Source organism: Ursus americanus, chromosome 2 (genome assembly GCF_024610735.1).
Source record: "Ursus americanus isolate L20-20 chromosome 2, mUrsAme1.1.p, whole genome shotgun sequence".
Classification (NCBI taxonomy): Eukaryota; Metazoa; Chordata; class Mammalia; order Carnivora; family Ursidae; genus Ursus; species Ursus americanus.
Genome location: NC_142128.1, coordinates 39,268,979 through 39,294,072, shown reverse-complemented (window position 1 = coordinate 39,294,072; position 25,094 = coordinate 39,268,979). Strand labels below are relative to the sequence as shown.

Genomic DNA, 25,094 nt, shown 5'->3' with positions numbered 1-25,094 from the left:
GGTCCCCATCTCCTGCTCTCCACTGCTCCACCCCCGCCCCCTGCCGTCCCCACACGGGCTTCCTCCTGCAACCCAGCCCCGTTCACAGGGACCGGCACCTTGCACCCTCCCTGACTGCCCTCCTGGTGGGAAGCCTGGCCCTGGTCCTCCATCCTACACCTGCCCCTTAAGGGGGCTGATTCGCTGGGGTTTTGTTTTTTAAACATTTATTTATTTGGCAAAGAAAGAACACAAGCAGGGGGAGTGGCAGAGGGAGAAGCAGGCTCCCAGTGGAGCAGGGAGCCCGACGCAGAACTCGATCCCAGGACCCTGAGATCATGACCTGAGCCGAAGGCAGACTCTCACCGACTGAGCCACCCAGGCACCCGGTTTTGTTCGTTTTTTAAAGATTTATTTATTTATTTACTTGAGAGACAGAGAGCGAGCGAGCAGGGGAAGGGGCAGAGAGAAGAATCTCAAGCAGACTCCTCACTAAGCGCAGACCCCCACGCAGGGTTTGATCTCACAACCCTGAGATGATGACTGAGCTGAAATCAAGAGCTGGACCCTTGGCTGACCGCGTCACCCAGGCGCCCCTGATGGTTTGTTTTTCACAGAAATCCAAGTGTGTGCTGCTTTGCTCGGGCGACGTCAGCTGACCCACACCTTCCAAAGCAAGGACCGGCCTTGACCGGCCCCGGGGCGGGGTGACCTCTGAGCCCCGGGAATGTCTTGCTTGGGCAGTGTCTCTGTTTTTTTTTTTTTTTTTTTTTTTAAGATTTTACTTATTTATTTGACAGAGATAGAGACAGCCAGTGAGAGAGGGAACACAAGCAGGGGGAGTGGGAGAGGAAGAAGCAGGCTCACAGTGGAGGAGCCTGATGTGGGGCTCGATCCCGTAACGCTGGGATCACGCCCTGAGCCGAAGGCAGACGCTTAACCGCTGTGCCACCCAGGCGCCCCTTGGGCAGTGTCTCTGTTTGCCTGGTCGTGGGCCACACCAGACAGTAACAGCGTGGTTTACGGTGGCGGCTCTGGGCCACGCGGCATCAGCTCAGCCTCTGGCGGGCTGTGGACTAAGGTCAGCCACGTCCACGTGAGCCCGAATAAAAACCCTAGACGCTAAGGGCCAGGGGGTTCCCTGACTGGTGACACATCACTGTGGGAAGAAGTGGGCACTGTCCACACGACCCACTGAAAGACGGAGCTGGGCGTCAGTGCCTGGTGTCCCAGGGAGCCCGCCCCACGCGGGACCACGCTCCACGCAGGACCCTGCCCTCCACGGATTTCAGCCTGTATCCTGTCAGTAACGAGGCCTAACTGTGGACCTCACAGCGCTGCTGAGCTCTGGATCACAGGACCCCCAGACACAGAAGGAGACCTGGCCTCGCACAGGCTGGCAGAGGCGCCGTGGCTCCCCCGGCAGACGGGCTCGTACCTCGGGGTGGAACTGCTGCTCCGCGCGGGAATGGCAGTACTGACAGCTGTCCCCGCTGTCACACCTCGCGGGCTCGCCCCACTCGTCACCGTGCTTCACGCTGGGACACGGGGTGGACCTGGGGGATAGGGTGGGGTCACTAGGGACAAGAGCAGGCGTCCTTCCTGCATGCCCGTGGCTGTTCGTCTGTCCAGCTGTCGAGGGTCCCCCCTCGCACGCGGGACAGCGCACACAACCCTGGTCGCACGGCTCTTTCCTCACCAAAACACGCAAAAGCACACCGACAGCCACCGAAACCCAGACAGGGACTCAGGCGGCCTGTTTTCATTTTCCACAAAACACAGAGTAAGGCTGAGTCCAAGCGCCCCACGCTGCCGTGAGTGTCATGTGGGGAAGCAGCCGGGGACACAGGAGGCCGGGCCCGCCCCACGCAGAGCCCTCGCCCTCGAATCCAACTGTTTGAGCCCACAGTGTGAAAACCCACCCCAAATCCTGATTCTTTGCGGACTTGCCGGAAGCGCTGTTGTCATTTCATTGGTTTCATGGAATAAAATTACCGGCAGGAGAAAATAAGATCTTATTATTGTTCTTTGGCACATTTTCTATCCCTTTGATACAGAGTAAATTCATCTGATCTCCTCCAGCAGACCTCTGGCGAGTAACACTTGGAGGCCCCTCAGCCCCAAAACGAGGTGGAGAGAGCCCTGGCTGTCGTGGACCAGCTTGCCACATGGGGGCGGGCGCTCTCAGGCACGCGAGGCAGCACCGAATTCACGCAAGGAGAAGGCGAAGCTCAGGCTGGGACGGGCCCGAGCCCCAGGGCCTCACCTGTACTGGAACCTCCTGGGGTTTCGCCGTCGGTCCCTGCTGTTGTGGTAGTGAGGACACGCGTAGCCCTGGCGACACAGCCGCGGTGGCTTCGGGCACTGCTCCGTCTTGTAGCTGCCCAGCACAAAGTTGGTGTCTGAAAAACAGGGGTTCACGTGGGAACGTGGACACGCGCCCACACGGCCCAAGTATCCGTCGATGGATCAACACAGTGTGTCCACCCCACGGCCACGCGCCACCGCAAACCGGAGGAACTCGAGAACCTCTGCTCCAGGGGAGGGCCGATACAGGAGCCTAGCGTCCGTGTGGTCCTGCTACAGGAAAGGTGCGCCCTTGGCAGGCCACCGACAGCACGGACGCGGGTGCGGTGGGGGCGCAGGGCTGACCTGGGGGCCGACGAGAGTCTCAAACTAGCTCCCAGGGCTGTGTGACCCCAAACGTCTGAAAACCCCTGAAAAGGACACTTTGACTCTGATGTAAATGATGGACTTTGGGTGTAAGGGCACGTCCTTGTCGGCTCGCTGGCGGGGACGCGGAGCACACGGAGTCACGGGGTGTGTGGGAACACTCCGTACTTTCCCATCAGCGGAACCGAAAACTGCTCCCAAAACAGGTCTGTTTTTTAAATGGGTAATCTCACGCTCTTTGAATTTCATCTCAAAGCAAAAACAAGCAAAAGCCACCGGGGTCATTTAAAGGCAGGAACTGATGAGAGGATGTTCCTAGAAATCATACCACTGTCGGGCTGGGTAATGATGGACCAGCGCTGGGCTCCGTGCTGAGGGACAGCAAGCAGTAGCGGGAAGGACAGCCTGGCCCCAGAGCCCCGAGCCACGCCACCCGGCCCTCAGGAAACGTCTCCAAGTCCGGCCACGCCAGATTCAATGTCCGATAGGTCATCAAAAGACAAGAGAGGTAAACCACACAGGAGGGCATGGAGAGAGCAAAAGGGGTTTGAGGAACAAAAAGGCCGACTTTGAGAAAATAAAAATTATAGAATATTGACTCCCAAGTACTGCCCGCGTGCCTGGTACAGACACGAGGTCCTGCCGAGTGCCATGAAATGGGCAGAAGTGAGCCGTTCAAGGCAACCAGGGGACACGCACGCTCCTCAGTGCCTCCAACGCTGCGAAGAGAATGTGAAGACCAGGTGTCCAGAAAGTCACCCGCGAGCGTGTGGTCCCGGCCCCTGGGGCGGTGAGGACGCACGCGGTCTGCACACACCCAGGCGTGCAAACACACCCCAGAAGCAGCACACACATCCCACCCCCACGGCAGAAAGCATCCAAAACACAGCCTATGAGCCCGAAGTCCGTCAGAAGCCGACGGACACAGACACGGCGGTTGGTCCCGACAGCGGCTATCGGTGGGAGAAGACACGCGCTGGCCAGCCAGGACCTGTCCAAAAAGCTACGTCCTGGATGGTTCCAATTACGTGACACTCTGGAAAAGGCAAAGCCCCGGGAACAGAACGACGGCGTAAAGGACCGGGAGTCGCCAGGAGCTGGGGCAGTGGCGCCAGCCTGTACGACCCTGTAGGGCAGACACATGACACCCCCGCCCAGCGCGGCCAGAAGCCCTGAGAGAACCTGTGCTCCTGTGCTCACTACTTAGCGATGACGTAGGCATCTCGGTCCCCTGATTCTAAAAAATATATCAGGTCAGTGCAAGTGTTTATAACATGGAAACCAGGAGGGGGGTCGTGCAAAGTGGGTACTACCTGCAACTTTGCCATAAACCTAAAGAGCCCAAAATAAAATCTACCAATTAAAAAGCCAACCCCCACCGCAGCCCAGCTCCAGGACGGGAATCCCAGGAAGGAGCTGTGCCCGAGACGCGGTCCGCTCTCTGGCGGCAGCCGACGGCTGATCTCACCCAGGAGACGCCGGGGTGAAGGTCAGAGCAGCCCTGGGGACCAGATGCCTGGGTTCAGATCCCACTCGGCCGCCACCACCTGAGGGACTGGGGGTAATGTCTGCCACTGGAGACTCAGTTTCCCCATCTGGTCCCCAGATGAAGGGGTTGAGGTGCACTGTGTGGTCGCTTCACAGAGACGAGGGCCCTCTGCCCCCCTCCGCGGCGGCCTCGGGGTTACCTTGCCACCGGGGGTCCTCACCCAGGATCTTCTCAATCATGGCCTGGCTGGCCAGGACCCCGGGCTGCAGGTCAGGGATGCCATCCACACCGCAGAGCTGGCCGTTCTGCCAGACTTCCTGTGCCTGCAGCTCCCTGCGAGCAAACAACAGGCGGGTCACAGCTCGGCCACCTCGGCCTCAGCCCGTCGTCAAACAGGGACGATCGTTTGTCTGTCACTGTGTGGAGCTGCCTAGAAGGTTCTGGACGGGCGTCCCGTAGGCCTCGGGCACAACCCTAAATCTGACATCCTCGGAGCGGAGTTGTGTTTAGCGAGGACCTGGCCGCCTCCCTCGAGCTCAGCCCCGCGAGCTCCCACGGGCACACGCATCAGAAGAAAGGAACCGCCTCGTCAGGAAGCCGGAGACAGAGCGCCCGCAGCCCCGGGAGGGGAGCGGGGACGCGCCACACACCTGATGTCGCACACGGGCGGCCGCAGGTCCAGCGGGCCGTGTGCGAAGGCGCAGTGCAGCCCGTTCTTCACGCAGTGGCCCCGGGCGTCCGTCTCGTGGATGCACGTGCCCGTCTTGTAGTAGCGCAGGTGGTACTTGCGCTCCGTGTCCCCGGTCGTCCGGTGCAGGTACGGACACCTGGGAAGCAGAGGGGCCGACACAGGCCATCTGAGGCCTTGGGACTGGGGGGCACCCTCCGCATCGACCTGCCCCACCCCGTGTCAGGAGCTGGCCAAACCCCTGCTCTCACCGTGGGACTGCCAGCCCGGGCAGAGCACCTGTCCCCAGGGCACTCAGACCCCTGGTACACATGGTAGAAAATACACCAGATCTCCCTGAAAATCATCCTGCGTCATGTTGTGAACACGGACAAATGAGGCTCTCCCCCCGGACATAGCTGTGCCCTCACTGTTTCTGACAAGTGTTACCAGACGAGGGATTGGTGTCACTCCCATTCCACCCAGGGACCTCTGGGGACCCCTCGAGGATAGGAGGGGCCTGGACATGGCCGGAGGGGGACGCTGGTGGGACAAGAGAGAAGCAGATGCGGGGGATGGGCAGGGTCATGTGTGGGGGCTGAGCCACTCACTTCCAGGGGGAGTCCACATGGCTCCCCAGGCAGCGAAGGGCTCACGCCAGGGGTGGGGGTGGGGGGCAGCAGCACACGTGGAGCCGGGCCCCAAGCCCACCTCGGGGTCAGTCTGTCTAGTCAGGAGCGGCAGACACAGAAGAGCAAGAACACGCAATGGAGCCTGAGCGAGCCCTGCCCCCGAGCTGCCCGAGGAGTGGGGAGGGACTCTGTCACTGCCCGTCCCCTCCAGCGATGGCCGCGGAGCGCCACCTGAGGCTCGAACAAGGCCCAGCCCCACCTCAAGGCCTGCGAGGTTCCCCACACACAGCAGGGACCAGACCCAGAGAGAACTACTCCGGGGCTGCTCACTCTCAACCCCTCTCCCCTACGCTAAGGAAACGCAGGCTCGGCCCTGGCACAGGGCACCCAACCCTTCTGGGGCACCTGTGGTGTGCACAGCACGTGAAGACACACAGGACGCCGTGCCTACCAGGCCAGGTCCTTTGGAACCAACCAAGCAATAGCCCAAAAAGAAGCCAATGGGCGGGCCGGCCACGTCTGCTCCGGGTGTGCGCCCAGGAACACCGGAAACACGGGATTCACGTTAGGCCTCTAACGACCCAGATGCCCATCAGCTGATGAGCGGGGAGGCAGAAGGGGGCCCGTCCAGACTGCAGGACGTTACTCAGCCTCAAAAAGGAGAACATTCCGATGTATTTTACAACATGCACACCTTGAGGACGTTCTGCTCAGAGAGAGAAACTGGACACTACGGGACGATGGCCGTACGATGCCACTCCAGCCGGTCCTAGGAAGTCCAAGGCAGAGCGACGGGAGGAGGGAGCGTGGGTGTGAGCGGCCGGGGGAGCAGCGGGGACCTAGTGCAAAGCTGGAAAGAGTCTGGAAGCACAGTGGGGACGGGTGCACAACATGGTGAAAGTGACCACTGCCACCACAACGCACACGGAAACACGGCAAAATCACACATTTCACATCACACACGTTACCATAATCGTCGACAGAGCCCCTGAGGCCAGAGGGGAGAGAGGAGAGATCTGATCTGCTCATACAGAGAAGTGCGCTCGCGCAGCGTTTTCACACCTCGACACAGCCACGTCACGGCGCCCAGACCAAGAGGCCAGAGCGCAGCCGCCCCCGGGACCCCTAGGACGAGCCCGCAGGGGAGGACGCAACAGGCCCTCGCAACAGCAGAACTGGAAATGAGGCCATCGGGCACACAGGCCCCTCTTCCAGTCAGCGTCCCGGCAAACTCTGCACAACAGCAGCGGCCACAGGCAGTCCCCAAGGACGTGCGGGAAATGGAGGAGGTCCCGAGACAGCTCGCTCCCACGTTGTGCAAAGGAAGAATTACGACCTTGTGGCTACCACACACCTGACACAGGAGACCCCGTCCCCGGGAAGGCCGTGGTGCAAGGGGCTTCTCCGCACCATGTACTAGCGTGCATGCTGGCGCCTCCCCCTCCAGACCCCTCTCCGCCCAGCTGTGTTTCACATTTCCCGTCCCTCCACGCTCTACTCTGCGTGTACACGATGCACTGGCCTGTGACTGTTTTAGGCAGCCACGTGGCCAAGGCTGTCACAGAGAGCTCTGCCACACTGGACAGCCCGGAGGAGAACATGAGGCCCCCTGCTTTTCACACGACGGTAGAGGCTGACGCCACTGGTAAAGAGTGCTGAGTGTACTCCTTGGAAGTCCCCGCCTGACCTCCCATCCTGATGTCATGATGCCATGTCTCAGCCCTCCCTTGCTTCATAGCGGCCCCTCGGCAGAGCACTAAGCACCCTCTAGTTTCCCCTCTCGTGCCGTTACCAAAGCAACCAGAACCTGGCCCAACCCCCCTGCCTGGCCCTGAGCACTGAGCACAACCACTGAGCACGGAGCACCAAGCATGAGCACAACCACTGAGCACGGAGCACTGAGCACAAGCACTGAGCATGAGCATGACCACCGAGCATGAGCACCAAGAATGGAGCACAAGCACCGAGCATAGAGCACCAAGCACGACCACCGACCTTGGAGCACTGAGCACAACCACCAGGCATGGAGCACCAGGCACTGAGCACGAGGACCAAGCATGGAGCACAAGCATGACCACCGAGCACAGAGCACTGAGCACAACCACCGAGCATGGAGCACCAGGCACTGAGCACAAGCACCAAGTATGGAGCATGAGCACCAAGTACAGAGATGAGCATGACCACTGAGCATAGAGCACTGAGCACAACCGCCAGGCATGGAGCACCAGGCACTGAGCATGAGCACCAAGCATGGAGCACCAAGCACGACCACCAAGCATGGAGCACTGAGCACAACTGCCAGGCATGGAGCACCAGGCACTGAGCACGAGCACCAAGCATAGAGCACAAGCACAACCACTGAGTATGGAGCACTGAGCACAACCACCAAGCATGGAGCACCAGGCACTGAGCACAAGCACTGAGCATGAGGCACAAGCACGAGCACCAAGCATGGAGCACTGAGCACAACCACCAAGCATGGAGCACCAGGCACTGAGCATGAGCACTGAGCATGAAGCACAAGCACGACCAAGCATGGAGCACCAGACACTGAGCACGAGCATCGAGCATGAAGCACAAGCACGACCACCAAGCATGGAGCACTGAGCACAACCACCAAGCATGGAGCACAAGGCACTGAGCATGAAGCACAAGCATGACCACCAAGCATGGAGCACCAGCCACTGAGCATGAGCACCGAGCATGGAGCACCAGCCACTGAGCACGAGCACCGAGCATGAAGCACAAGCATGGGTACCAAGCATGGAGCACTGAGCACAATCACCAAGCATGGAGCACCAGACACTGAGCACGAGCACCGAGCATGGAGCACCAGACACTGAGCACGAGCACCAAGCATGAAGCACAAGCATGAGCACCAAGCATGGAGCACTGAGCACAACCACCAAGCATGGAGCACGAGGCACTGAGCATGAGCACCGAGCACGAAGCACAAGTATGACCAAGCATGGAGCACCAGACACTGAGCATGAGCACCAAGCATGAAGCACCAGACACTGAGCACGAGCACCGAGCATGAAGCACAAGCATGACCACCAAGCATGGAGCACTGAGCACAACCACCAAGCATGGAGCACCAGGCACTGAGCATGAAGCACAAGCACGACCACTGAGCATGGAGCACCAGCCACTGAGCACGAGCACCGAGCATGGAGCACCAGCCACTGAGCATGAGCACCGAGCATGGAGCACCAGACACTGAGCACGAGCACCGAGCATGGAGCACCAGACACTGAGCACGAGCACCAAGCATGGAGCACCAGGCACTGAGCATGAGCACCGAGCATGAAGCACAAGCACGACCACCAAGCACAATCACCGAGCATGGAGCACCAGCCACTGAGTATGAGCACCGAGCATGGAGCACCAGCCACTGAGCACGAGCACCGAGCATGGAGTACAAGCATGACCACCGAGCACAAGCATGGAACACCAGGCCCAGAGCACAAGCATGATCCCTGAGCGCAAGCACCGAGCATGGAGCACCAGACACTAAGCACGAGCACCAAGCATGGAGCACCAGACACTGAGCACGAGCACCGAGCATGGAGTACAAGCATGACCACCGAGCACAAGCATGGAGCACCAAGCATGGAGCACCACGCACAGAGCATGAGCACCGAGCATAAGCACAAAGCACGGAGCACGAACACCATTATTTCACTCAGGGCGTGACCTCAAGACACTGGAGGGCTCTTGCTTAATGAAGGAAAATGGCTCCACCTTCGGAAGGTCAGAGAAGCAAGGGGACACAGCGGCAAAGCCAGAACTCTCCCTGGGGCTGGCAAGAGCCGGAGCTCAGCCCAACACCAGAGATAATCCATGGGCCACTGCTGACCCCGCCGCACCCACGGTGTACCCAGGTGTGACTCGGTTCTGCCGAGCACCAAATTCAGGCAACGCCCTTGGTTCTCAAGTCGTCTGCCACCGCTAGTGACCCAAACACTGGAATTCAGCCAGGGTTCCGTCAGGGGCGTGATGCAGCAGCACATACAGGACGTCAGCACAACCCTAATGCACTGAAACCCGTGAGCAAGGAAGGCGGGAGCAGGGAGGAACAGACTGGGGCTCGCAACTGTCCCCTACCTCTGCAGGAGAGCCTGAAGTTGTGCCCTTCCCTCTGGCAGCCCTCACCAAGGTGGGTCTGCAAAGGGACACAGAGGTGGCCCACCAAGCTCAGACCCATCGCATGCCAGCAGCGGCCAGGGGCACACCGGGGTGTGCGTCCCAAGCCCCTGAAGGGCTGGCCAGTCCCAGAAGGTCTGATGCTCCCAGTCTAGGTGGGAGCCTCAGATCCCACCTGCAGGAGGACCCCAGGTGACGTCGATGCTGCTGGGCTTTAAGGGACCCTCAAGTACAACCTGACTCCCTGCCAGCGCCCAAGGGGCTCAGAGGTGAGGGGAGACCCGAACACAGCACACAAATAACAGGTGCAAAACAGGACAAACTGGCCACTAGGCGCAGCCACGGAACACGGGAGACAACAAACGTGAACGAACGGAGGACCCGTGGGCTGCAGACAAGTGGGGGGCGGGGGGGGGTGGGCAAGTGGGGCTTCCAGGGAGAAGCTTGAGTGTCATCGCACACCCGCCCTCCTCTCGGACACTAGGGGACAGGGGCTGCCAGCTAACCCCACGTTGACCACGTCCACCCCCTGGCCCTGCACCCCCAGTCTCTCGACCTCGGAACCAGGCCAGCGACCCCTCGTTAGTCCCTAACAGGGACCATCAGCACCAGCAACAGGTGTAACTCCTCCCTCTGACCCACAAAGCTGCCCCCCCGCCCCCCTCTGGAAGACAAAAGTCTCCGCCAGTCTGAGGGGGGGGCCTCCCTGTGCGAGGGGCCTCGTCCTGGTCACCTCCTTCATCCCTGCACCTTCACTCTTCTGGGCTCTCACAGGCGAACCCAGTCACCTGACTGTAATCCCCTCAAGCTGGCTAAGGTGTCCCCTAAAAGCCTGTGTCTTCCAGACCGTAAGTAGCCCCCTGGCTACGGACCATTCAGCTCTAATGTTCGGGACCTGCCCTTAGCTTTCCACCTCACCCCAAACGCCCAAGCAGAGGTCACTGGTCCCGCCAGTTGACAGCAAGTTTCCAGCTGCCTTGCAGGGAAATTCACCCAAAGCTGAGGGCCGCAGACACTCAGGGCTTGGCGCGGAAAGATCAGACTGAAGACAGGTGTGGTGTGGCATGCATTAGGACAGCTGCTCTGAGCCAGCAAGCTCCCACCAGCGCACCTGGACGGTCAGGGGCAAGCCCATGGAATCACACGCCAACAGCCCACCTGGCCCAGGGCAAGCTGCCCCAGACACCCCAAGGGCAGTGAGGAGGGGGCTGTGGGGAGAAGAGCCAGGCCTGCCAGGGGAGCCCTGAAGAAATAAGGCCACAGGAACAGTTCGGGCCAAGCTTTTCTTAAGCAAGAAAATCTACAGCTGGGGGTCTGGAGAGCCACTCCCGTGGGGAGAAGGGTCAGCAGAGACTGGTTACTTTGTACTCGAGATAGTTGTGCGCTGCTTGATTGTTTTCCCAACGAAAATGTTTCCCAAGAGAGGCCCCGCAGACCCCTGGGAAGCCTTTGTCTGTCTATACTCACACCTGACTCTGCGAAGACACCAGATCAGCCCCAGCAGCGTGCGCATGTGCCCTCGGGCAGCAGGAAGGCCGAGCACACGCGGCTGCAGGTGCGAACACCACACCGGCCCTGGCGGTCGGTGGTCTGGTGAGGGGAGCAGGGCCGGGGCTATCCACACCCAAGGCCGCTCTCAGACCCGCTTTCGGGATGGGACCGGACCACGAAACCCTCCGGACGGGAGTCACTTTCCTTGAAGCCCAGCCTAAGAAATACCTGAGACGGGTCCTCACAGGCGGGAACACCGACTCGGGGGAGCTGGGCCAGACCCTAGGCTCCGAAGCGGCTTCCTGCACCGCCCCTCTCCGTGGACTGCCAAACGCGCACCCCCAGCAGCCGACCCCCGGGCTCCCGCCAAGCAGCTGGGAGGCCCGTGGCCGCGGGGCGGGGCGGGAGCACGTGACCCGCATGCCAATCGCGGCCGGCTCCGGGGAAGGGGCGTATCCGCCAGAGAGGACCGCCCCCAGAGAGCGAGGACCGCGGGCTGTGAGCGCCGCCTGACCTCCCGGGCCAAACCGGGGTCCGCCCGCCGAGAAAAGGGGATCATAGCAGGAGTACCCCTGGGGAGGGGGAGATGACAGCGGGAGGTCTACCCAGAGGTGACACTGGGAGTACCAGGGGGGGATAGGGGGGCCCTGGGGGAAAGGATGATGGTGACAGGGAAAGGGTGACCACCCGCCAAGGAAAACGGGTGTCGGTGGGGGAGGGGGCCACAGGAGGAGGGATGACAGCGAGGGGAGAAGGTGACCGCCAGCCTAGGAAAGGCCGTGACAGCAGGGGTGCCATCCCTCCAGGGGTCCCCGTCCTGTCCTGCCCCACAGCTCAGCCGCCAGGCCTCCCAGCCAGCGCCAAGAACAATCCTGGATGCTCGCGTCACCCGACAAGGGCTGAAGGCTTTTCGCTCTCTCATAGTGATCATGCTTTAAAATACCAGGTTGGTAGTATATATGCCCCAACCAGAACTTTCAAGAACCCATGAACTGAAATGAAAGGAAGGTTCTGTCCTTGCTCTGAAAGGTCGTATCTACTTACAAATTCCAGGACGACGCTGCATGAACCAGAACATGTAGCTGATCGGGACAAACTCTGGGCCATTCCACTTGTGGGGGATGAGAAAGCCCCTCTCCCAAGGAGTGGAGCAGGAATTACTAAGGAGAGATCCCCAGGGGAGACATCTGCTCCGCCAAACGCTTCCTAAAGGGCTGGAGCTCAAGACAAGTGACAAAATCTTTACTCAGACATGTGACTTTCACTGTATGGACGGTCACAGGGTGCACCCGCAACAGAAAAGGGCAAACAGGCAGCTCACTCCCACTCGTCCTGGTTCTCAATGATGACATCCTTGTAATTTAGATCACACGTTAGTATTTCTGTAATCAGTAAGTGTGTGCTCTTTAATTCCTACTGAGCCCCACGGAAATGACCGCATGCAGGTAGCTGTCTACTGCAGATGCTTCATCCTGCAAGACTGGATGTCATCCTTAACGCCCAGCAAAGGGGCCGAGTCAATACCAGGACATGCAGATCCAGAACCCCAAACAGCTGTTCAAACATGCTTTGTCCACATGCATTAAAAGCATTAGTGAATACTGCCAGTTGGTCCTTTGTACTGGGTCCTAGGACGGGGTCGGACATGCCGGGTGACTGGATCCCCGCACCAGGGTCGAGCAGCACTGCCCCCCTCCCCTGAGTAACTCAGGACCCAAGGCCCACGGGTGTGACTGATGTGGCCAAAGGAAATGGGGGACCTGATGCCAGGCCTCAGCTAAACAAGCACATCCCTTCTGAAGATCCGTTTGCAGAAAACATCAGCTCAAGAAGCAATTAAATAATGCCCCTTTTAAAACTTCACAGAAGTGGGGGATGCCTGGGGGGTTCAGTTGGTTAAGCATCTATCTTTGGCTCAGGTCATGATCTCAGGGTCCTGGGATCAAGCCCCGCATCTGGCTCCCTGCTCAGTGGGGAGCCTGCTTCTCCCTCTCCCTCTGCCCCTCCCCCCGCTCATGTGCACTCTCTCTGTCATATAAATAAATAAAATCTTAAAAAAAAAAAAGACCAACTTCACAAGCGTAACACATCTTAACCGAGGAGGAGCTGGGCACGTTACGTCAGCAGGCTTCGAGCTGCCGTAATAACAACGCTACTTAACTATCTGGTGTTCAACTGCACCTTCAGTAAGTGTGTAAGGGTTTAAACTTTATGAGATCACACGGATGAAAAGTTTCCTTCCTGGCCTGAGCATCTGTGGAAAATGAAGGACAACAGACATCACTCCGCTCTCTGGCGGCAGAGTGAACGCGGTCTTGGAAAGGGAGCGTTTCTGGAGATCCAGCTCCTTTCAAAGGATCAGGGGATGGGGCCTGAAGGACCTCCCGGAATCGGTGCTGGATCTGAACGGAAGGGATGCCACAGGCCGCGGGTATCAGAGGCCCTGGAGCCCAGGGCGGCTACCCGGCTTCCAAGCAGAGGTAGACCAGCCCTCCTCCTGCCCCAAATGGTCTATGAGGAAAGCGCAAAACCTCGGCTGCGGATTTCTGCCCACTCCGTTGAACACACTCCGACTGCGCTTGCCCGTTTCCCAGTCTACATATTGCTAAATAAATACATCTGTTCATAACACCATGTAGAAACTTGCAAGAAAAAAGCCAACCAAAACAAAACCTTAGTTTTTCAAACTTTAAGAGTGCTACGGAAATGGCAGTCTACAAATAAGATTACTTTCCTATCAATTTTTTAAAGAGAAGTTAGATGAGCCGCAAGAAAGGAAACGTTCCAGATGTAACTTGCACACCGCGAGCAAGCATTGCAGCACGCTCTCCGACCGGGGTCAGAGTGGCCCTACACCTAGCAAGTGCACCTCCTGACGGTTCAAAGGCAGAGAATGCGGGGAACTGGGTCCGACGTTGGCGGGGCAGTGGGTTTGCACCATGCAAGGGGCGTCCCTGAGACACGCAGCCCTCGAGGCAGAGAAAAGCCTGCCCCCCCACCGGCGGCCGCGGAAGGCTTCCGAGGGGAGAAGGACCCTCCCCGCAGGCGGCCGCCCGGCCGCGGCGCACACTCACTCGTCGCCGTCGGGGCACACGCCGCTGGCCTCGTCGTACTTGGAGCAGTACACGTCCGGGCTGTAGTTGAAGGTGCCGTCCCGCCTGCGGAGCGGTCTGCGCCGACGCTGATTTAGGAAATGCCAATGGAAACAGGTAAATGGCCTGTGCTGGGCGCACTTGTGCTGCACAAACAGGGCGCACTGCTCTGTCCTAAACTCCTTTAGATACCTAAAAAGACAAACAGCGTTGCGGGTCGCTTCCGCCGCCACCGCCGCCGGCGGGCGGCCTCGGGGACTCGTGGGCGGGGACCGGACCCCGCAAGCCAGGGTGCCCCAACCTCAGGAGCAGCCCCCACTCTGAAGGCAGAGGACCCCAAACGGCCGTCCCCCATCCCCACAATGCCCCTTGGATCCCAGGCACAGTTCCCGACCCCAATCGCAGGCAATCATCTCCGACCCGAGGTGCGACCCCCCACTCCGAGTCCAGACGGCCGCCCCACCCCATCCCCAGCCCGGGCGCGATTCCCCGGACCCCGTCCGCAGCATCCCCCATCCCGGCCATTGACGCGACCCCCAAGTTCGGGCGCGATACAGCGACCCTGGGCGCGCCCCGACTCGGGGTAGAGGCAGCCCGAATCCAGATGGCCGCCCTCCCTCCGAGCCCAGGCGCGGCCGTCCATCCCCGACCCGAGGTGCGACCCCCGACCCCAGGCGCGAGCCCCACTCCGAGCCCAGACGGCCGCCCCCCCCCAGCCCGGATGCGAGTCCCCGGGACCCGCTCCGCAGCACCCCCATCCCGGCCACTAACGCGACCCCCAAGTTCAGGGGCGACACAGCGACCCCGGGCGCGCCCCGAACCCCAAGCTCTGGTGCCATCCCTGATTCCAGGCTGAGGCAGCCCGGGTGCAGATGGCGCCCGCCCCCCGACCCCCACCGGAGGCGCGTGGACCCCCGCCTCCTGCCGCGCTCCCCAGCCCCCAGGTGCCGCCCCAGACCCTGGGCGCCGCCTTTCGACTTCAGGCGACCGCAGCCCGAGTCGGACCGCGGTCCACCCGCCCCGAGTCTAGGCGCGACGCAGAGGCCGGGGCGCGGGGCGCGGGGCTGGGGGCGGTGCGGGGCCCCAGGCCGCACTGGCGGCAGCACCCAGGCCCAGAGGCGCGGGGCGCGGGCCGGGGGGCGCACGGGGCCGCCCCCCGCCGCGGCCGGCCCGGCCACTGACCTGTAGTGGGTCGGCTTCTCAGTCTGCGGGGGGGACCCGCTCAGCGCCGCCGCCGCCGCTTTCGAAACCGACGGCATTTTCAGTCAAAACAATGCAGTGCGCATGCGCCAGGCCGGCCCGCCCCCGCCCCTCCGGATCTCCCCCCGCGCGGAGCCCCCCGCGCCCCCGCACGCCTGCCCCGCCCCCGCCCCGCCCCCACCGGCACCCGGCGGACCCCAGACCCGCCTGGCTACCCGGCCCCGCGCCGGGCTCGGCAGGGACACGCCTCGAGCGCGCCTCCCCCGCCCCCGGTGCACAGCCCCGCGCCCCCGCGGGCTGCCCTGGTTCACGTTCATCCCAGCCCGCCCTCAGGCGGACCCCGGCCCACCCCGCAGCGTCCTGCGCCTCCCGGAGCAGGTTCCCCGCGTGGAGACAGCGGGCTGGCCGCTCACCCTCGCGCTTCTCTCATTCATCGACTCTGACCCCCGGGCTGGGTACGGAGCTGCAAAGAATGGACGCGGTTGCTTAGGGCTCGGTGTGGGACATGCGGGGGCCCGTGCGCCACTGCTTATGGCTACCCAGCTTTAAGGAGTGCGAACAGGTCCCATATTAGATTGTGGTCACGGCTGCCCCAAGTGAATATACGAAACATTTTTTTTCATTACGTACTTTAAGTGCGTGAATTGAATAGCATGTGAATTATGTATCAATAACGCTGATCTTCAAAAAGAATCCAAGAGGCTCACAGCCAAGGGGGAGTCACACGCCCCTCCCGTCACCAGCAGGGTGCGTGGGGACACACAGAGGGTGGGTACTCCGGGAAGCAAGCAGCAGCAGCAGGGTCCTGCCTCAGTGACCCCGGTGGAGGAAGGAGGGTGTGCACTTTGGGAAGGAGAACCCGGGCCCAGAGCACACCGTTTTGTAAATATGGGGCATGAGACATTTTTTAACATGTTCAACCTGGCTAGTAATTAAATTAAAAATTTTCTTAAAAAGCAAATTAAAATAAGGCAGAGCCCATGGAGCGGGCAGACGTTTTCTGAACAGAAACCCCCAAAGCTGGTGAACTGCAGCAAGACGAGCCCTTGAAGAAGCATGGCTGGGCAAGGACAAAACAGTTCGGTAATAAAGGGCTTTCCCTAGCAGTTTACCTGTCCACCTGCTCTGCCCGCCCCCCTTGGAAAAGCCCAGGTGGGGCAGGGCCTACTCACATGGGCGCCAGCTGGCCTTGGTCTTCCTTTTGCTCCTGACAAGACCCACCCGTGTCTGGGGTGTGAAGTGTGCAACCAGAAAACGCCTCCCTGGCCGCTGCCGGGGAGACACTCAGGATTTGTTCATGTGGCACACGATGTATCATCAAAAACAGTACTACCCACCCTTGTGTTTTGCAAACCTGTGTATTTATATACACACAAAACAATTTGGAAAAGTAAACAACAAAGTTTTCACAGTGGTTAGCTCTAGGTGGTGGGATTTTCAGTGTTTCTGATTCTCTTCCTTACAGTATATAACTTTTCCAGGTAAGTCACTTGCTTTTGTCATATGAGAATTTTAATTAAAACAAAAATTCTTTTTGTTAAGTCTTTTTTTTTTCCCTGCGGGAACTAGTGAGAAAAGTAAGGGTTCAGGTTTGAATGACCTGCTCAAACAAAACACTTCACAATTAAACAGAGAACCATCATGCCAGGTTAGGGAAAGGAGGGCGTACTTCTTTTTCCCACTGGGATAACAATGTAGCCTGAGCTACAATTAGGTCAAGCTTTCCAAACCTTGATCTGTCTCTAAATAATGAACATACTTGTATGGGTTCCATTTCCCTACTGAGCCCAATTTACCCAGGTGGGCGGGACATTCAGAGGACTCCCACAGAGACCCTTCCAGAAGCCAGCAGGCTGGCAGGTAGCCCCCAGCCTTCAAACACCTGAATGAAAGAAACCTCCAGGTAACTTCGGCACCACAGGCATGCCAAGATAAAACCTGCCACTAGAAGCATGAATAAAATCTCCCTTTTGTGCATCTTGTATTTAATTCAGAATTAAGCATTTTACTAAATAGTACTTGAAAAGCATATCATTTAGATACCCAAAAATATTGCCTGCAATTGTCAAAAGAAATACTTATCAGTCTTATTCTACTCAGAAAATTGTCGCCTTCCTAAAAATAAAAATCTCTAGAGCTGAGAAAGCTCATTATTTCTGGTATCCTTGGTAAATTCCACAATTTACATTTAGATTTCTTTCCTCAGTTCCTACTCCGGAAAAACAGAAAAACAAAGGAACTGGAAAGGACTAAAATCTTTTTTTTTTTTAATAAGATACAAAAGGGGGGGGTTGGCTTAATTCCACGTTACCAAGTTAAAATATACTGTCAGTTTGCAAAACTAACGTCAATTTCTATGAACTACAGTACATTGCAAATCAGAAGTTTAACAACTTTTCTGCCAGTTATTCTGTCTCAGGAAGCAAATGACCTGGAAACCGGATCACACTGATCACAAGTGTCACCAGAATTGCTTTGGAAACATGATCACGTTGTAGAAAGGCACATCACAATCCAACAGCACACAATGCAACCAAAACCTTTTCTGGGGATCTGAAAATGAAATGTCTTTTGGACGTATTCGTTGGGCATCAAGTGTTCGGCAAAGAGCCAGATCCGACGTGACGACGTTCCGCTCTGCCTTCACGCGGGTCAGCGTGGCCAGGTGAGCCGAGTCCTTCACTCTGGGGACGCGCATAGCCACGGCAGAAACGGCCAAACGCGATGGCAAAAGCGTCAGGGCGCCTGCCTATCCCCTCGCCGCTAGCGCCCGCTAAGTTCTCGCCTGCTGGCAGCCGGAGCTCCAGGCTCCTGCGAACCATCGCCGGGCTCCGCCTCCTCTTCTTCCCCCAACACCTGTTTCAACCACCGGTCCGCGCCGGTCTCCTGCCTAAGGAAGCACCAGATGACTACAACCATGAGGGAGAGGCTGAAAGGCAACACCCTCCACCAGGACCGTTGCTGCTCCTTTCCTAGGGAATGCTGCACCGTCCAGCGGGACGGGTGGGCTCTGCTGGAGGAAAAGTGAACGGGACGGTCAGGGTCGTCCTCTTCCTCGGCCGCGGGCGGGGCCGGGGTCCGGCCACCGAGCGGCGGCTGGTTTCGGGAAGCCCAGCGCACGAACCTCAGCGCCCGGACGGCCCTGGAAGAAAGACAGCCGTGAGCGCGCCCACCCGTCGCTCCCGCCCTCGGCCCCTCCGAGAAGCCGCACAGCTCACCCGGCCGCCGGCGGACGTAGGACGCCGCGCATCGCGACCCGGCCTCCGCACTCGGCGCCGCGGCGCGGCCCGTTTGCGTCACTTCCGACGCGCGAAATCGGAAGCCGGGCGCCGTTCGAGGCCTCGGTTCACGACTACAGAACGTGGTTCCACTCGCGCGACGGAAATGACGCGCACTCTCGGGAGGTCTCTTCCGTCGCAGCTAGCCGCCCCCGGCAGCCCACAAGGGCATGCTGGGAAGTGTAGTTCGCTCCCAGCCAGAAGAGGAAGGAGCCTGTGAGGTTCCTGGGTGCCGGGCCGGCTGGAGCGAGATCGTCGCCCTGGCTCCCACGCACCCCGCACCCTTCCCGCCGTGCAGGCGCAGCCCCGGGACCCGTGCGGCTGCGGGACCGCAGGCCCTCGCCCACGTCCTGGCGCTCTGCCTTGCTCGGTGCCGGGCACCCAGAGCTGCCTCTAGACCCAAACCGGTCTGCGGGACGGCGTTTACGCACAGTGCTCGCCCCGGGCCCGCGGAACCACGTGCGCACGTGCGCGGGGCCCAGCGCGCTGCCCTCCTGGGACATCCCGAGTCAGGCTGGGGGAGCGGGGAGAAGGTGTCCTTCGGGCTGTGCCGGGGCTCCCTTCTCTGCCGGTAGGGAAGTTACTGGAGCTTTTGTCCTCAGGGCAAACTGGTCTTGGTGTTGCTGATCTTTCCCGGCAGAGGACCGCGTAGGGTGGGTGTCCAGGCGTCATCACAGACGTCGTGGGGATGTGTGTGTGTGCAGGGGGGTGACTGGGTGACAAAATCAGATCATGAGGCCACCTTATGAACTGTGCTGTTCTGCCTCCCTAATTCATCATCTTCGCCTCTGGAGCGCCCCTCTCCTGCACCTGCTTCCTGGAGAAGCACCAGAGCCGGCGGTTCTCTGCCCCGCCCTGCCCCTGCCCCGCCAGGGACTCTCCAGACATCAGGGCGAGGGCGGCAGACTGGAGATGTTCCCTGCGCAGCAACATCTGGGAGTCCCCCCCCCCCCGCCCCCAGCCTGGGGAGCCCGCCCCTGATGCCCTGCGGCAGCTCAGCTCCCAGCCCAGGACTGTGCTCAGAGCTGCTGTGTCAACAGAGGCAGCTGTGTGCCCAGTCCTCCTCCCTGGGCCCCACCCCACCTGTTCCACCCTGTCCATGCAAATTTACCGGCGAGAACGCTAATGCAAGAAGAAAATAGAGAGTTTCATTCAAACCCCAGTTAGGAGAGCTGCGGGGGAAACAGATCTTCATGGGGAAGAAAGAGTTCTGGAGAGTGACCTGTCTACAGCATTACATACTTCTTTACATCTTGTAAAAGCTCAGAAGATTAAAGATTAGCATATAAGCAGGAATTAAGAGTTTTAACTTGACGGAATGCAGGGAGCAGAGTGTGGATGATATGTCAGAGACAAGCTGGTTTTCCTTAGGCTGCTCATTCACAAAGCAGGTGCTCAGTGTGTGTGTAGCGGGCCGTCTTAAGTCAGGCTTTTGGTTTAAACAAAGTTCATGTGCAGTCATCCTGATACAGAAATCTAAAATGGCTTCCCTTGTATATCAGACCTTCAGAGTTTTCCTCTCGTCTACCTCAGAACCCCACCCTAAATCACTGCCAAACCAACTTGCCCACAGGGAACCCCAGGAGCCCCTGCTGCTGACTGGAGGAGGGGACTCAAACTGTGGGAGAATGGCCAGAATCATCCTGGCGTGCAGTCTGGAGGGCTTCCTGGAGGAGATGAAAATCAAAGAGCTCAGGGGTTAGGGGTGGAGGTGCTGACTGAGGCTGATGCAGACACCTGGTTGGGATGCTTGAGGGCATTGGGTACAAGCTGGAGTGGGGGCAGAGGTGGGGGTGGGGAGAGGGGTAGGGGCTGGGACTTCACCCCAGCTTAGATGGGTGACAAAAACAAGACACCTTGGACAGGTGACCTAATCTGTTGAGCCTCCACTTCCTCAGCTGTAAAAAGGGTGTCGCACGCCTTTTTCAGGCTGTTGTGAGCCCGTGCCCGGGGAGTCCTTGGTCGGTCCTTGGGACAGCTGTTACAACTGATAATGGGACGGCTTGGAAGCACCCTTCCATCCTGGGGCAGCGGAGGTCACCCTTACTGCCCTCAGGTTGTTAGGGGCTTTCGAGGCCAGAGCAATGAATATGCTCGTAGTGAAGAATGAGCAAATCCAGGGGCGCCGGGGGGGGGGGGCTCAGTGGGTTCTTGATTTTGCCTCACCTCACGATCTCAGTCAAGCTCCCTGCTCCCCAGGGCATCTACTCAAGGATTCTCTCCCTCTGTGCCCCCCCCCCCGGTCCTGCACGCTTGCCTGCTCTCTCTAGTAAATACATAAATCTTAAAAAAAAAAAAAAAAAAAAAAAGCAAATCCTTGTGTCCGAATGACCGCTCCTCTGTCCCCAGTTCCTGCCGTCACTTGGTCTCCATTGTAGGTCAATGCACTATGCAAAACACATCTGTCCGGTGGAGTCTTTGTTGTTTTTTAAAGATTTTAGTATTTACCTGAGAGAGAGAGCGAGCTCGCTCGCACAAGCAGGAGCAGGGGGCAGGCAGAGGGAGGGAGAGAAGCAGACTCCCCGCTGAGCAGGGAGCCTGATGCGGGGCTCAATCCAGGACCCCGGGATCATGACCTGAGCGAAAGGCAGACGCTTCACCGACTGAGCCCCCCAGGTGCCCTGGTCGTGTAGAGTTCGAGGAGGGCACGAACTTGGGGCCTCTGGGAACTGGCCTGGTGCGCATAGCTGGGGTCTCCTATTGGACAGAAGCAACTTCCGAGGACAGCTGTGCATCAGGCCACTGTGTGACCCCTCGTAATGAAACCCTTCTGTAATCACATCTGAACACACGAAATACGGACACAGCCCAGACCTCAAAACAGACCAGACACCTCCCCTCGTCCTGGCTGATGGAAAGGACACCATCCCTCGCCAGCCATGGCCGGACCCCACCTCGTCCGCCCTCCTCCTGGATAAGAAGCGTACATGGGTTGCCGTGCCGGGCTGAACTCTGTCCTCCCAAATTCACCTTCACCCGGAACCTCAGCTCATGACCTTACTCAGAAATAGGGTCCTTGCAGATGTGGGACAGAGGACGTCACCCGGGATGAGGGGGCCTAAATCCAAGGACAGGTGTCCTCCTAAGAGAAGGGGAAAAGACAGAGACACTTGGGGGAGCCCATGCAGAGAAGCCCCAAGCCAAGGAGCACCGAGGATTGCCAGCAACACCAGAAGCTGAGAGAAAGGCCCGAAACAGGCTGTCCCCCGGCCCTGCCGACGTGTTCACTTCAGGCTCCGGCCTCCAGACTGAGAGAACTTGCTGTTGCAGTGAGTCAGCCGGTGTGTGGTGCTTGTCACGGCGGCCCCAGGACGCGGGTCCAGGACACGGGTCCCGGAGGCGCCGTCGCACAGCCCCCTGCTTCCCCACAGCAAGCAGCCCAGAGCCAAGCCCCTCACGAGACCCTGGCCCGAACCCACAGCCCTTTCCAAGGCCCTCCTCCTGAGACAGCCACGTCCCCGACCTCACAGGGTCTGTGACAGGTGCCCAGGCTGCAGACTCTGGTCTGAGCCCCCGCCCCCACCCCCTTGGGGCATAAACCAACACCTCGGCCTCCATTATCTCAAAGCACACAGAGAAACCTTTCTGGGGTCTAATGTCTCGCTAATGGGCGGGGAGGGCCCAGCCCTTGTGTGCCCAATGGCAGGGCCGGTTCGCCTGAGAGCTGACATATTGGGGGTATTGATTTTCCCCAGGAAGATCAATATGGGGTGCATGGGGACAGGCAGGTCCACGCCTTCAGAAGAGCCGAGCCTCTTCCCCAGGGACGGAGGCCTGACAACAGGCCAGGGGCTGGCAGGGGCCGCGCGGGCATAGAGCTCTGTAAGGCCGGGCACTGCCCATGCCGGAGCTGGCTGGAAGCGGGTGCTGGGACATGTGCTGGGGCCCGAGCCCGGCAGCCTGCATGCGTCAGTCCCAGCCCCACTCCAGGTCCCGGTGGGCAGCAGGGGGCTTGGGACACCCATGTCACTTGGCCTGGCCCTGGCCACTCAACACTTGGCTGGACGTGTGGGGCAGTGATTCTGGGAAAGTGTGTCTCCACCGACCCAGCCTTGCCAGTGATAAAAGCCAGAGTTCAGCCTCTACTCCGGACTCCTGCGTTCCTTTTGAACATGGCTCAGGCTCAGAAGTAGCAAGGATGCCGATAACGCATGCACACCCCTGCTAAGACCTCAGATCTGCTTCTTCAGCCCCTCTCATGCCTGTCACCCACCTTCACTCCCTCAGGCTGTGCTCTGTGGGGCCCTGTCATTGACTGCTGGGACTAGTGCAGTAGTATTCTCCCTGTTCTCCAGGTTCAGGCTTCCTTTGTCCAGATGCCCACCCCACACTGCCTAGGTTCCTCTTCCTAAATCTTTATCAGCTCTGGTATCTCCCCCGAATCTAAAATTCTCTGTCCTAGGCTAGGGTTTCCCCCTCAGTCTCTGGTCCGGCAGAAAAAAGCATTGGGATTATGCCAGCAGAAACAGACAGGGAGGGTCTGGCTATTTGTGGACAGTCTTCCCGTGGCTGGCATTAGTGAACAGCTCCTCACTGAGCCACTTGCAGGACGCCCCCCCGCCGCAAAGCCCCAGCTCGACTGACCATGGGCCTGAGGCAGAGGCCAGGATGGAGAAGTAGGCCTGTGGGGGGTTGGGGAACAAGGGCCCTGGAAGGAGTGGACCCTGGGGGTGGTGACCATGGTGGGTCCTCTCTGTGAGAGCCCCACCCTCACCCCGAGGTTTGCTCCAGCCACAGAGGGCGGAGCTGAGTGCCCAGGCTGCCCTGGCTCCTCATGGCTGGTGGAAGGGCCAAACGCCGTGGCCCGGCCAGGAGGCCCTGTACGCCGCCTCCTTACCCCACTCTCCAGCCGATGCTGCCAGCGGAGTGTACTGCGGCTGCCAAGCCCAGACGGAGGGGCTCACAACAGCACTGATGCATTATCGTGCTGTCCAGGATGCCTGAAATCAGGGTGCCTGCAGGGCGGCTCTCCGGGGGCTCCAAGGGAGAATCACTTCCTTGCATTTTCCAGATTCGGGGACCCTCCATTCCACCTTCGAGGCCAGCAGTGACCCTACTCCTATGGTCACATCTCCCCTCTGACCCTAACTGCCCTCCCTCTGGCTGGGACCCCTGTGATGACACTGGGCCCACAGGACAATCCAGGCTCACATCTGCAGGGCCCTTTGCCATGTGCCGTGACATGTCCACAGTCCCTGGGGATTAGGGTATGCACGTCTGCGGGACCACCCAACCATGGGGGCGCCAGCTCCTCGTGGCCTTGGCCTTTCCAAGCTGTCCCCTCTGCTGGGACACCTGCACTTCACGCACATGGGACGGGTAAGCTCCTGGTCCCATCAGGGCCGAGCAAACCACCTCCATGAAGCCCCTCCTCTCGTCACACAGGAAGGGACGTTCTGGTGGGTGGGTCCGTAGCCCCACACTGCCCAGCCCAAACAGGGCACCGATGAGGAGCCCAAATGTCTTCCTGGAGCCTCCACCCAGACTGTGCTCCCCTCGGGTCCTTGAGGCCCCCCTTGGGCCACTAAGCACCTGCACCAGCCAAGCCCCTTCCCAGGTCCTGGCCCCAGGCGGTCCTGAGGGGCAGCAGGGGGCGCTGTGGCCACGGTCCGGGCGCCTGCAGGGCCCCTCCCTGGGGTCCCTGGCTGTCCGGCAGGCCTGACTGAGGCTGACTGCGCTGGGTCAGATGGGACAGCAGCGGCTGGGGGAGGGTCACCCCACGGCCAGAGGCTGGACAACAGTGTCATTGAACACGGGGTCTCAGGGCAGAACTGTGGCTGTGCCTGAGGTCAGTTTCTGGGGACCGAGGTCCAAATGTAGACTGGACTCACGAGACAGATTACTTGTGTCCTGGCCTCGCCCGGGGACGTGGGGAGGGGGCTGTGATGATCAAGGAGGCCGCAGGACCTGCGCTCTTCCTGCACAGGGCCCTGGCCCAGCCAGATGACCTGCTGTGAGACGTCCTCAGCTCCAAAGACCCCCCCTCCCCACCTGGGCAAGTCACCAGCCTGGCAGGGGTCCCATGCTTCGTTTCCCTGTCCCTCCCCCAAAGCTGGGCATCCTCATGACTGCTCCATTGGGCCCTCCAAATGCCCAAGAAATGCCCAGCAGCAACCCCCCCGTGGTCCCCACTTGCAGGAAAGACCTGGGTCTGTGCCCACACCCCATGTGTAATGGGGTGTCACTAGGTAGGAGAGGTGCTGTCTCCTGTCTGAAAGAAGCAGAGCCTGGAGCCAAGGCCAAGGGCCCAGGGAGGACTGGGAGGACGTCCCTGGAAGGGTGAGCGCCCATTGGTGGGAGGGATATCGGGGCCCGGGGGCCCACCAAGCTGTGAGGGGGCTGCTGTCCTGTTCTCGGAACCTGGCTGGCCCACAAGCACCAGTGGCTTTGAGCCACAGTGGACGGACTCTGGAGTCCTCCCATCCGGCCCGGGCGGGGGGGGGGGCT

At 59.6% G+C, this 25,094-nt stretch overlaps 2 protein-coding genes across 5 annotated transcripts in view; both read right to left on the bottom strand.

The window, feature by feature from the left end:
* UNKL (unk like zinc finger) overlaps positions 1-15,433 on the bottom strand; it is a 43,515-nt gene extending 28,082 nt beyond the window's left edge. For 3 of the 4 annotated variants that reach the window (XM_045784703.2, XM_045784704.2, XM_045784705.2), the window contains exons 1-6: positions 15,352-15,433; positions 14,152-14,361; positions 4,792-4,968; positions 4,341-4,474; positions 2,246-2,381; positions 1,418-1,535 (exon numbers count right to left, since the gene is read on the bottom strand). In XM_045784703.2, the coding sequence (XP_045640659.1) occupies positions 1,418-1,535; positions 2,246-2,381; positions 4,341-4,474; positions 4,792-4,968; positions 14,152-14,361; positions 15,352-15,428 (852 nt within the window). In that variant the 5' untranslated portion in view covers positions 15,429-15,433. The remainder of the gene's footprint in view (positions 1-1,417; positions 1,536-2,245; positions 2,382-4,340; positions 4,475-4,791; positions 4,969-14,151; positions 14,362-15,351) is intronic. The other variant, XM_045784706.2, reaches the window with a different exon arrangement.
* A 1,275-nt stretch (positions 15,434-16,708) lies between these two features.
* UQCC4 (ubiquinol-cytochrome c reductase complex assembly factor 4) lies at positions 16,709-18,713 on the bottom strand. Its single transcript, XM_045784800.2, has 2 exons — positions 18,588-18,713; positions 16,709-18,511 (listed from the first exon to the last, which is right to left on the bottom strand). Exons 1-2 carry the CDS (start codon positions 18,617-18,619, stop codon positions 18,133-18,135), a joined length of 411 nt encoding a protein of 136 aa, XP_045640756.1. The 5' UTR covers positions 18,620-18,713; the 3' UTR covers positions 16,709-18,132.
* Positions 18,714-25,094: the final 6,381 nt, after the last annotated feature.